Source organism: Saccopteryx leptura, chromosome 8 (assembly GCF_036850995.1).
Source record: "Saccopteryx leptura isolate mSacLep1 chromosome 8, mSacLep1_pri_phased_curated, whole genome shotgun sequence".
NCBI lineage: Eukaryota > Metazoa > Chordata > Mammalia > Chiroptera > Emballonuridae > Saccopteryx > Saccopteryx leptura.
In genome coordinates this window covers 86,007,281-86,020,864 of record NC_089510.1, presented here as the reverse complement: position 1 = coordinate 86,020,864, position 13,584 = coordinate 86,007,281, and the positions used below count along the sequence as shown (strand labels likewise).

General features: G+C 39.0%; 1 protein-coding gene across 3 annotated transcripts in view; it reads left to right on the top strand.

Annotated features, from left to right (window-relative positions):
- The first annotated feature begins 540 nt into the window (after positions 1-540).
- The window catches only part of SAMD7 (sterile alpha motif domain containing 7), a 39,473-nt gene continuing 26,429 nt past the window's right edge, over positions 541-13,584 (top strand). For 2 of the 3 annotated variants that reach the window (XM_066346874.1, XM_066346873.1), the window contains exons 1-2: positions 541-747; positions 6,038-6,143. In XM_066346874.1, coding sequence (XP_066202971.1) covers positions 6,041-6,143 — 103 coding nt within the window. In that variant the 5' untranslated portion in view covers positions 541-747; positions 6,038-6,040. The remainder of the gene's footprint in view (positions 748-6,037; positions 6,144-13,584) is intronic. The other variant, XM_066346875.1, reaches the window with a different exon arrangement.

Here is a 13,584-nt window from a genome sequence, read left to right as displayed (position 1 = left end):
ATTTTTTATATTAAATTTTGTACTTTCCACTGGTAAATGAGTCAGAATAAAAAAATGAATGTTATTTTTCAAAACTATAAATTTTTTATTTCTTTAGTAAATAAAACAGGTCAACTTTTCAAAGTTCCATGTTTTCTCCTTTGCGTAGATTTTAGCTCTTGCACAGACTCTGCCTGTCTGTGAGAAGTGAAGTACAACTGTCAATTCTAGAAGATTCTTTCTTTAAAATCTGCTTTTTTTTAAATTTTGCAGCTCTGTGGGAAACAACTTAGTTTTTTTCCTACTTGCAGTAGGAACTTTTCCACTAAAACCTGTTGGAAATACGAAATAAGTTTTATTTCCACCAAAGAAAAGCTTATTATTTATTTGTATAGCTTTTTCCCTTTATGTCGAAGAGGGGCATTAAGTGAATGCCCACAAAGCACCTTAGAGACTAAGGAGGGATTAAACCGAAGGCTAAGCCCTAAGGCAGGTTTATGTACGCTGGCGTGCGCTCTCCTAGAGCTTACGTCTTTCCGCTGTCTGTAGAGGATACCAGAGGGCAACGTTTCTGTCATAAAATAAGATTAATCAACTTAGTTGAATTCATATTTAAGGCACAGTGAATTAATTAAGACAGTGTCTGCAACAATTGTCAGGTGTGTTTTTCAAGCTGCAGTCAGAGAAGCTTCTGCAATTTAAAGACAGAAAGTCTTTGGATGGTTTTTCCATGAGAAATGCCCTAACCAAGAAGTCTTCCCAGAGGATGTAAGTATACAAATCTACATGCTGATTAGGCCAAACTGAGGCTAGTCACTTTTACTAAAGTGTTTGCACATGTAAAATGAAAGGAGAATTTTATCTTAAAAGGAATATAGTTTTATATATAAGTTTAATGAAAATGGGAAAACAAGGAAATAACCATGTATAAATACCACCAAAAGCATTCCTCCCATAATTGCAGGGTGAGTACAATATAAAAAAACACAGTACACTTTGGAAGAATAAACTTATATAAAGATTTATCTGTAAATGTCGTTGGCTCTGTTACTAGCAGAATGTCAGCTGATAAATTTTTATTTGGCTGAAGTTACTGAAGAGGAAAATAATATACTGCTCCTACCAAATAAAAAAATAAATACTGCCTTGCTTTAGTTTTTTTTTTTTAGTAGAATAAAATAAAGTTTTTAAAAGATCAAGTCAGTTCTAAGTTGTATATAAATTTGAGCATTTTGTCATCTTCAAAGATATTAAGTACCTGTTTCTGTGTGTTACTGCTATATATAGTATTTACATTATCATTTTAATGGCCTCCCATTACTGCAGATAACTGTGTTCCAAAAATTGTCATGATGTACAGACTATGAAGTGTCAGAGTAGAAAATTTCAGAAAAAACATTGAGGAACAAACAAGCCTAATCATGAAAAAAACTCTCTTATATTAATATTTCTGAGTTCATTCTCTAAAATTATCTAAAATTCAGTTCAATTATATGAATACTGCTAGAATTTTACTGTAGTCTATGTACAAATTTATATAGATATAATAGGTTTTGTTTCAAAATCTTTTGAAGAAAGTGAACAAAATTTATACAAACAATAGTAACACATAAATTATGAATTCAAGTAATTACAGTTTCTACTTGCTTAATGTTGTCAAAAATTTATCTCTTTGTGTCACAATGTCTGCAAATATGCCTAGAGCTTTATGTTTCAAGAAGGTGTGGGTGGATCTAATGACAATGAGCTTCCAGATGAAAAGAAATAAAAGGCGAGAAAACCACGCACATACCATATGTGTTCAACAACACTTTCCAGAGTATTTCTTCTCTGTGATGTGATGCATTTACAAAGTGCTAAAGCACATGCCTTTAGTAAAATGTATTTTATAACCACTGCCAAATACTTCTGTATTAACTGTTGTATTATTGGCATTACAACAGTGATAACTCATTTTTGTTTATACTGGTGCGTGAATAACCAAAAAAGTGCTTATTGTCATTTAAAACCAAAAGGCCAACTGTCTTCTTTATTTATTATTATTATTTTTTTAATTAAGTGAAAGGTGGGGAGGTGGGGAGGTGGGGAGGCAGAGAGATAGACTCCCACACCCTGACTGGGATCCACCCAGCAAGCCCCTACCCTACCCAGAGGACATTGCTCAGCAACCTAGCTATTTTAATGCCTGAGGGAAGGCCATGGAGTCATTCTCAGTGCCTGGGGCCATGATCAAACCAATCCAGCCATGGCTGCATGAGGAGAAGAGAGAGAGAGAAAAAAAGGGGGAGGGGAAAGGTAGAAAAGCAGAAGGTTGCTTCTCCTGTGTGCCCTGACTAGGAATCAAACCCGGGACTTCCACACGCCAGGCTGGTGCTCTACTACTGAGCCAACTGTCCAGGACTGCCAACTGCCTTCTAAAGTAAAATGTTAGTGGCATAATTCAAACCAGTAGAAAAAAACTCTCTAAACTTCCTATTCTTAGCAAGGATGGGGAAGAAGAGTCAGCAGAGTGACCCAGAATAGAAGGCCCATTGAGGAGAGGCTCAGAGCAGAGTCTAGGAGAGGGACTAGGGAGGCTTGTGCAAAACAAAATGGGTGGAATTGGTTCAGAATGTTGGGTACTGACTGAAAGAAGGTCAAGAAAAAAAGCAGGAAACCAGAGCCTGACTTGTCAAAATTTCCCAAAGGAATGTTTCACAACAGAGAAGTCATGTTCAATTTTAAGTTGTTGTTAACACAAACCCTCTCCCTCTCCAATGGTCCCAGATCTCAGTAAAGTTGGCTGCACGCTGTGAGTGGTTTGGTGTGAATACTGAGGGAAGTGGACTGCATTCTGAGTTGGTGAGCCATGAGGTAGACTAGGAGCCCCTCAAGAACAAAAACTCAAGACAGAGTGCCCGCAAAGATGAAATCCCCAGGAATGGGCCGAAGCCTTGCAGAAGATGTGGGATAGGGGCTGAAGGTGACATCAATCATTCAGATTTTTTCTTCCTTTTTAAAAAAAATTTATTTGGGGGAGGAGGAGAAAGACAAGGGTGAGGGAGGGAGCAGAAAACATCAGCTCCCATATGTGCCTTGACCAGGCAAGCCCAGGGTTTCAAACTGGTGACCTCAGAATTCCAAGCTGTTACTTTATCCCCTGCGCCACCACAGGTCAGGCCCAGTCATTCAGATTTTAAGGAACAATATCACTTTTCCTGTTAAAAATCACTGTGATGCACATTTGGGTTGAAGATATTTTGGACTATTTCTTCCACTTGAAATAAGTGCTTCGGTAATTTTATAATTCTCTTCGGTAATTTTATAATTCTCTTATAATCTTCTCAAGAAATATGTGATTCTACAATTAGAACGGTAAAATATTTTATGCAGATAGTACCTTCAACTGTATTTCAATTAAAATGTGTTCAGTAAATATCTGCTGATGTGGCAAGACTGCTCTGAGCCTCTCCTCAGTGGGCCTTCTGCTCTGGGTCACTCTGCTGACTCTCGCTCCCCAGCCTTGCTAAGATTAGGAAGTTTAGAGAGTTCTTTTCTGCTGGTTTGAATTATGCCACTAACATCCTATGTTAGAAGGCAGTTTGATTTAATTTTGGTTTAATTTGTATCTTATACAATCTTTTATATAATTATTTTTAAAATCCTTTTCATATTGAATATAAAAATAGATTTTTCACACTTCTAACTATAGTTAGGAGAAATTAGCATGATCTCTCTTCTCACAGCCAATTTTTCAGTTAAAATTATTTGATAGTGAGATATTATTTTGGCCTTCCTTATTTTAAAAATGATTTCCTATTTATTTTTTAAAAAAAACTAAAATATACTTATGGAAATGTGAAATATGCTTTAGCATTAATATAGGACACCTAGAATAGTGAGTATGTGAAGATGCTGAGAATTGTTTTATAACTTAAACAAAAGCCCTCTAAGGATATCTCCTTCTAATTTTAAGAATTTATATTTTTCTTAAAATTATAGAAACACTTAATCCTACTAATCTTCTTTTAAATGTAAAAACTTGCCAAATACAACAGTTATTCTAAAATTAATTCATTTAAAATGAATATATCCTAGAATTTCATGCATCATATATGCAACAAATAGTTTCTAAATTGCTCAAACTCAGGTTTGGCAAATTCAAATTGCACTGGCTTTAATGAACAGTCATGGGACAGCCAGTGAGAAAGTGAAATAGAATTGAATTTGCACCTGGCTGCTATGCACCAGGAAGACGTTCATTAAATATCTGCTGATGCGGCAAGGGCTTTAGTTCATGAAGTTCATGTCTTGCTACTATTGCCCTAATCAGCTGAGACAGAATTAGCACTAGCTAAATCGCCTGCGTGCTGCCTGGAAGGGTTTGTTGAGGGTAAGAGTCTGAAGACAGAGATTAAGGAGTCCTCATCCTCCTAAAGTGCTGAGCATCCAGGATTAGAGCTCTGGGTCAGAGAAATCCTGCCTGAGTGCTAACCTAAGCACCAGCACTCTCCCGCGTTTGGGATAACCAGACACGCTCCACATTTAAAACAGAGATCCCAGGCATACTTTGACTCAAGATCGTTTCATCTGCCATAGTAAAGTAACCTTGATTTACAATTTTTCTACATGTACCTTGTTTGTTTGTTTCTTTAAATACAGAGGATACAGAGAAAATATGAAAGTTAGTACGTAAATACTCATGGGTTGATTTTATGACTATTTCCAAAATGGTTTGTACATAGAAACATAGATTTGGAGTTTAAAGTATCTATCTGGCTGATGACGGGAAAGACCTGGCCAATCCCAGAATATTTCCTTGGAAGTGTCCTGATAATATTTGCTTTAAAATATAATTTGGTTCAAGGCAGTGAAACTGTTGTATATGATGCTATAATGGTGCATACATGTCATTATGCATTTGTCAAAACCCAGAGAGTTCGACAATAAGTGTGAACACTAAGGTCAGCTATGGACTCTGGGTGGTAGTGATGTGTCAGTGCAGGTTCATCAACGGTAATGAATGTGCCTCTCTGGGGAAGGCTAGAAATTTGTGGGGAAGGGATATTTGGCAATTCTCTGTACTGTCTACTCAATTTTGCTGTGAACCTAAAAATATAAAGTTACTTCATATATTTATATATATATTTATATATACATATACACATGTGTGTATATAATATATATTATATTTTGAAAACAAAAGATAGTAGACATAACATGAAAAAATGGTACCATAGTCCATTTAGGCTGTTATAATAGAATACTATAATCTGGATGAATTATAAACACAGAAATTCCCTGAAGGCAGGAAGTCTAAGATGAAGGCACCAGCAGATTCAGTGTCTGGTGAGGATCTTCTTTCTGGTTCGTATATGGGTGTCTTCTTTCTGTGTCCTTAGGGGGAGGGAGATCTCTGGTGTCTCATTTCTGAAGACACTAATTTTGTTCATGAGGGCTCCACCTTCGTAACCTAGTCTCCAGCTCCAAATACCATAATATTGGGGATTGGAGTACAACATAGGAATTTGGGCATAGAGGAATGTACATTCAGTCTATAACACCCAGCAGTGGTTTTCTTTTTAAATGAAGTTTGGGCAGCAATAGGTATGATAGTGGTAAGTAAAGAAGCACTTGTTTACCAGAGAAACGAGGAAAGCCGAGGAGAGCTCAGAATCATAGCATTTAGGTGTAGCAGATGTCAATGACTCGTTGTCCTCCTCAGAGACTTCCATGACATACAGATATTTCCCCGAACATTAAAAATAATTTACCTTTGGAATAAAAACTTAATGGATTTATTCAAAAATAGTAAACGATCATATCAAAAGTATAACAACATTTAGTAGATTACATTCAACTCTTTTGGCATGGCAAAAAGAAAACAAGCCAGACTCAAGTACCATGGACTCCAGAACAGGTATGGTACCAAGAAGGGCTTTAAATTAGATTTCAGTTAGATGAGACTTATCTCTGATGCCTCATGTTTTTATCTCCATTAACCCAACAGCCTGTGTTCCCCACTTATTTCACTGAGCACATGACTAACAGTGAAAAAAATCTGGCTATGTTGTTGCAGACAATGGACCCTACAGAGGCTTGTAGAAACATGCCTATGCCTGGTGAAGCTGGCAGTCCAGAAGTAAGGCCTCTGTATCGATTATCTAATGGAATGACATTGGAAGGTAACCATTTTGCCTCAGCTGCTCTAAACCCTATTGCTGCCCTATTCCATAAGCCCTTGGCCCAGTTCAGAGTTCACCTGCAGCCATGGAGGTCATTTTCCAACTCAGGCACCTGCATCGCTCACCTTCTTGGTGCAAAGGCTTTCTTCTGCACCATAGGAGCTTGTTGGATCAGGCTCAGGCATAAATCAGATGTGAGGGAGAAGTATGCGGACAGAAATTGATGAGTAAACAGCCAAGTCTTTGTCTTTCATTGGGACATTCTGAGGTGTGTCCCACAGGTTTCTTAGAGGTTCCCCAGCAGGATTGAGCACCAGTTCCCCCTTCCCTGTGGTAACTTGCACATAACTCACCCCTTATTGCCTTTTCTCTTCCTCATTTTATTTCCTCACTTCCTCATGTGGGCTTCTTGGGACCACCTCCCAAATAAACTACCTGCACTCAAGCTCTTGTCTTGAGGCCTGCTTAAGGAGAGTCCTAAATAAGGCAGCCTCATTCACTTTCAGTGATCAATCCACATGGCATTTCCCAAAGTTGGCATGTGTGAGGCAGAGGGGAGGCACCATCCAGGCAGTCCTTGCTCTGAAGGAGTTATGCACCGCTCACTTTCCTCCTTCCTCTTCCTCCTGACTGGTCTCGGGCATCACATAAATGATGAGCACTATGTTTTATCATTTCAAAGATTCTATCTAATTCACAGAGGTGGTTTAAGGTTGGTTGAGGCCCCTGGCACAGAAGAAAATATTGGGCCTCTTTAAAAAAGAGAGAGAGACAGGTAAAATAAAAATACATGTTAACCAAAGGGGAAAATGGTGATGGAGTAGGCGGATGTTACAACTCCCACCTCCCAGAACCAAAGTGGATTACAACTTAAGTTAGGAACAATCATCTTAAAAAACCAACTTTGGACTAAACTAAGAGGAATCTATAACCAAGCATCACCGAAGGAACAACACTGAGCTGGTAGGAAAGGCAGAGATGCGGAAAGGGCTGCCCCAGTCCCAGGAGTGAGAGGCAGCCCACAGGATCTCTCATGGTGGAGTGGGTTTCCTGGAGAGTTGTGGGCCCTCAGCCACAGGACCAGAACCCCAGCCTGGAGTCCCAGAGATTAGAGGAGGCATATGGACAGTAGTTAGTTGAAAGAAGAGCTGGTTTACTGTTTGCAAGAGGGAGACAGAACACTCAGACCCAGGTTCTGTCTTAAAGGGACCGTACAAAAAACCTCATTCACGGCCACCTACCCGGGGCTCTGGGAGCGAGGAGCACCAAGAGGACTAGAGTTGAGAGAGGAGAGTGTAGTCTTGGGAACACAAGGAGAGACTGTGGGGGACAGCCACCCTGACCCCTGTACTGAGTCACTCCCCAAACCTAAAGTGCCCATTCTTCCTGGGAAAACCAAACCAACAAAGGGAAGCAACTACCCCACTCACCAGTGCCTCTCCTGCTTCAGTCACTGCAGAGAGTCACTTAAAAGCAGGAGGTGCATCAGGGACACAGGATTTGAGTGCTGAGTTCTGGGGTACATGGCCTCCCCAACCTGCTGAATACCCTCCAAAGGGCAGGAGGGCCCAGCTGTAGCAGCAGACACAGTGTTTGGCCCACATGGCAGATGGGGGCGGAGCCCAGTGAGGCAGCCCATGTGACAGTGGTAGGGAGTGGAGCCTGGAGAGGACTCCCATGTGCTCACAGGGATAGAACCCTGTGGGACGAAGTGTCCCCTGTGCTGGCACAGGGTAGACCCCAGCAGAGTGAGGTGTCCAGTGCACCTGCTAGAGGCAGAGCCTGGTGAGGGGTGCCGCATGCCCATGGGGGGCGGAGCCTAGAGAGACAGCCAGGGCACCCATGAAGTGCACAGCCCAGTGGCCCAGGCTGTGAAGGAGAGGGGTAGAGTCCTAAGAGGTGTCCCCCCCTCACACCCACAAGGGCAGAGACAGGAAAGGAAGATCATTCACCCATGGGGTGCAGAGCCCAGCGAGGCGAGGAGTCTCCCACACATGCAGAGCATGTAGCCCACAGCAGATTACAAACAGCTGAAGCCATACCAAGAAGATTTAGAAATAACACAACTGAAAGCTGGAGGCAGACAACACCAACCCTATACTCAGCTAGCTACACAAACAACACATCCAAAGGAGCAGTCTATACAGAGACAAAATGGGAAGACAGAGAAGTGCAATTCAAATGAATCAACAAGAGAAATTCCCATAAAAGAACTGAATGAAATGTAAATCACTAAGATACTGATTGCAGAGTTTAGAATAATGATTGTTAGGATGCTCAAGGATCTTAGAGCAACAATAGATGGACTAAATGAGCACTAAAACAAAGAGATATCTGGCATCAAAAAGGACAAGGAAATTATAAAAAATAATCAGAGAGAAATGACAAACAGAATATCAGAAATGAACACTACAGTAGAAGGAATTAAAAGCAGGCTGGATGAAGCAGATAATTGAATCAGCATTTTAGAGCACAAGATAAATGAAAGCACAGAAGCAGAACAACAAAAAGAAAAGAGAATCAAAAAGTCTGAGGAAACTCTGAGAGAACTCTGTGACAACATGAAGAGAAACAACATTTGCATAATAGGGGTTCCTAAAGGAGAAGAGAAAGAACAAGGGATAGAAAACCTGATTGAAGAAACCATAGCTGAACTCTTCCTTAAAATGATGCAGGGAAAAGTCACACAAGTCCAAGAACCACAGACAATCCCATTAAAAAGGAATCAAAGAGACCTACACCAAGACACATCATAATTAAAATACCAAAGCTAAGAGATAAAGAAAGAATACTAAAAGCTGCAAGAGAAAAGCAGTCAATCACCTACAAAGGAGCCCCTATAGGGACAACATCTGACTTCTCAGCAGAAACACTTGAGGCCAGAAGGGAATGGCAATAAATATTCAAAGTAATGCAGAAAAAGAGCCTACAACCAAGACTTATTTATCCTAGGGATTTCTCTTGTTGATTCATTTGAATTGCACTTCCCTGTCTTCCTGTTTTGTCTCTGTATAGACTGCTCCTTTGATTGCATAGCTAGCATGAAACTAGAAATTAACTACAATAGAAAAACTGAAAAACACTCAAACACTTGGAAACTAAATAGCATGTTACTAAATAATGAATGGGTTAATAATGAAATCAAGGAAGAAATAAAAATTGCCTTGGAACAAATGAAAGTGAACATACAATAACTCAAAATCTATGGGACACAGCAAAAGCAGTCCTGAGAGGAAAGTTCATAGCATTACAGAAATACCTTAAGAAGCTAGAAAAAGCTCAAATAAACAATTTCACCCTACATCTAAAAGAACTAGAAAAAGAACAGCAAGTAAAACCCAGAGGAAGTAGAAGGAAGGAAATAATAAAGATCAGAGTGGAAATAACCAACATAGAGACTAAAAAAACAATATAGAGCAGCGGTCCCCAATCTTTTTTGGGCCACAAACCAGTTTAATGTCAGAAAATATTTTCATGGACCAGCCTTTAGGTTGGGACAGATAAATGTATCACGTGACCAAGACAAGTGTCAAAAGTGAGTCTTAGACGGATGTAACAGAGGGAATCTGGTCATTTTTAAAAAATAAAACATGGTTCAGACTTAAATATAAATAAAACGGAAATAATGTAAGTTATCTATTCTTTCTCTGCGGACTGGTACCAAATGGCCCACAAACCGGTAACGGTCCATGGTCCGGGGGTTGGGGACCACTGATATAGAGGATCAATAAAACCAAGAGCTGGTTTTTTAAAAAGGCAAACAAGATTGATGAACCTATAACCAGACTCACCAAGAATAAAAGAGAGAGGACTCAAATAAATAAAATTAGAAATGAGAGTGGAGAAGTAACAACTGATACAGCAGAAACACAAAGGATTGTAAGAAAATACTATGAAGAACTATATGCCAAAAAATTAAACAACGTAGGTGAAATGGACAAATTTCTTGAAACATATAATCTTTCAAAAATCAGTCTGGAAGAATCAGAAAACCTAAACAGACTGCTTACAACAAATGAGATCAAAATAGTTAACAAAAAACTCACAACAAACAAAAGCCCTGGGCCTGGTGGCTTCACAGGCGAATTCTACCAAATATTCAGATAAGAACTAACTCCTATCCTTCTCAAGCTATTTCAAAAAATTCAAGAAGAGAGAAGACTTTCAAACTCTTTTTATGAGACAGTATACTTCTGATTCCAAAACCAAAGACAATACAAAGAAAAAAATTATAGGCCAATAACTCTGATGAATTTAGATGCTAAAATTCTCAACAAAATATTAGCAAACTGGATCCAGCAATACATGAAAAAAATCATACATCATGATCAAGTGGGTTTATTCTGAAGAGGCAAGACTGGTCAACATTCGCAAATCAATCAATGTGATTCATCATATAAACAAAAGGAAAAAGAAAAACCACATGATAATTTCAATAGATGCAGAAAAAGCATTTGATAAAATCCAGCACCCATTTATGATCAAAACTCTCAGGAAAGAGGGAATACAGGGAACATACCTCAACATGATAAAGGCCATCTATGACTGTGCCAAACCCACAGTCAACATCATACTAAATGGGCAAAAGTTAAAAGCAATCCCCTTAAGATCAGGAACAAGGCAGGGGTTCCCCCTTTCACCACTCTTATTCAATATAGTTCTGGAAGTCCTGGCCACAGCAATTAGACAAGAAGAAGAAATAAAAGGCATCCAAATTGGAAAAGAACTAAAACTATAATTATTTGCTGATAATATGATACTGTACATAGAAAACCCTAAGGTATCAGTCAAAAAACTGCTGGACCAGATAAATTAATTCAGCAAGGTGGAAAGATGTAAAATTAATATTCAGAAATTAGAGGCATTTTTATACACCAACAATGATCTATCTGAAAGAGAAATTAAGAAAACAATGCCCTTCACTATTCCAACAAAAAAAAATACCTAGTAGTAAATTTAACCAAAGAGGTTAAAGACTTGTACTCAGAAAATTATAGAACGTTGATAAAAGTAATCAAGGAAGATACAAAAAAGTGGAAGCATATACCATGTTCATGGATAGAAAAAAATAAAAATCATTAAAATGTCTATATTACCCAAAGCAATTTATAAATTCAATGCAATTCTTATAAAAATACCAATGACATACTTCAAAGATATAGAACAAATATTCCAAAAATTCATATGGAACCAAAAAAGAACATGAATAGCCTCAGCAATCTTGAAAAAGAAGAATAAAGTGGGTGGTATCACTCTTCCCAATATCAAGTTATACTACAAGACCACTGTACTCAAAACAGCTTGGTACTGGCATAAGAACAAGCATATAGATCAATGAAACAGAACAGAGAACCCAGAAATAAACGCACACCTTTATGGACAATTGATATTTGACAAAGGAGGTAATAGCAAACAATGGAGTAAAGACAGTCTCTTTAACAAATGATGTTGGGAAAATTGGACAGCTACCTGCAAAAAAATGAAACTAGACCACCAACTTACACCATTCACAAAAATAAATTCAAAATGGATAAAAGACTTATGTGTAAGTCGTGAAAGCATAAGCATCTTAGAAGAAAACATAAGCAGTAAGTTCTCCGACATCTCTCGCATCAATATATTTGCTGATTTAGCTCCATGGGCAAATGAAATAAAGGACAGGATGAACAAATGGACTATATCAAACTAAAAAACTTTTTTTTTTCAGAGAGAGAGATAGACAGGGACAGACAGACAGGAACAGAGAGAGATGAGAAGCATCAATCATCAGTTTTTCGTTGCAACACCTTAGTTGTTCATTGATTGCTTTCTCATATGTGCCTTGACCGCAGGCCTTCAGCAGACCGAGTAACCCCTTGCTCGAGCCAGCAACCTTGGGTCCGAGCTGGTAAGCTTTGCTTAAACCAGATGAACCTGTGCTCAAGCTGGCAACCTCGAAGTCTCAAACCTGGGTCTTCTGCATCCCCGTCTGATGCTCTATCCACTGCCCCACTGCCTGGTCAGGCCAAATGAAAAGCTTTTGCACAGCTACAGATAATATGAACAAAATAAAAAGACAAACAACACAATGGGAGAACATATTCGACAATACATCTGATAAGGGGTTAATAACCAAAATTTATAAAAAACTTATAAAAATCAACACCAGGAAGATAAACAATCCAATCAAAAAATGGGCAATAGAAATGAATAAACACTTCTCCAATGAGGACATACAGATGGTCAATGGGCAGATGAAAAAGTGTTCAACATCACTAATCATTAGAGAAATGCAAATTAAAACCACAATGAGATATCACCTCACATCCGTCAGAATGGCGCTCATCAACAAAACAACACATAATAAGTGCTGGCGAAAATGTAAAGATAAAGGGAACCCTCCTGCACTGCTGGTGGGAATGCAGACTGGTGCAGCCACTGTGGAAAACAGTACGGATATTCCTCAAAAAATTAAAAATCGAACTCCTTTTGAACCAACCATCCCATTTTTAGGAATATATTCTAAGAACACCAAATCACTGTCTCAAAAGAAGAAATGCATCCCCTATGTTTATGGCAGCATTGTTTACAATAGTGAAGATCTGGAAACATCCCAACTGTCCATCAGTAGACAAGTGGATTAAAAAGCAGTGGTACATATACACAGTGGAATATTATGTGGACATGAAAAAGAAGAAAATCTTACCTTTTGTGACAGCATGGATGGACCTGGAAACTATTATGTTAAGTGAAATAAGCCAGGCAAAGAAAGAAAAATATCATATGACCTCACTCATTTGAGGTATCCAATGAACAATTTGAACTGAGAAACAGAATAGAGGCAGAGATCGGATCAAACGGACCAGAGGGCAAGCAGACAGTGGGAAAGGGGATGAGAGGATGGGATCAAAGAATGTAAAGAGATTAGTGAAATTATATATACATAACACAGCATTATAGAGAGCAGAAAAGCAAATCCTAGAGGGAAGGGGGAAAGGCGTGTGGGAGAGGAGGGCAAAGGGGATGATGAGGGGAACACGGGGTTGGGTGGATGTATTTGAAGGGACACTTGAATCTATGTAAACACAATATATTTAAATCAATAAAAATTAAATAAAATAAAAACTTAGGTAAAAAAATACATGTTAACCATATTTTTTAATAAATAAAAAATATCATGTATGATTAATGTTAAAAATGTACATATGAAACCAAACTTGGTGTCATTAGAAAAAAGTGTAGGCCCTGGCCGGTTGGCTCAGCGGTAGAGCGTCGGCCTGGCGTGCAGGGAACCCGGGTTCGATTCCCGGCCAGGGCACACAGGAGAAGCACCCATTTGCTTCTCCACCCCCGGCCCCTCCTTCCTCTCGGTCTCTCTCTTCCCCTCCCGCAGCCAAGGCTCCATTGGAGCAAAGATGGCCTGGGCGCTGGGGATGGCTCCTTGGCCTCTGCCCCAGGCGCT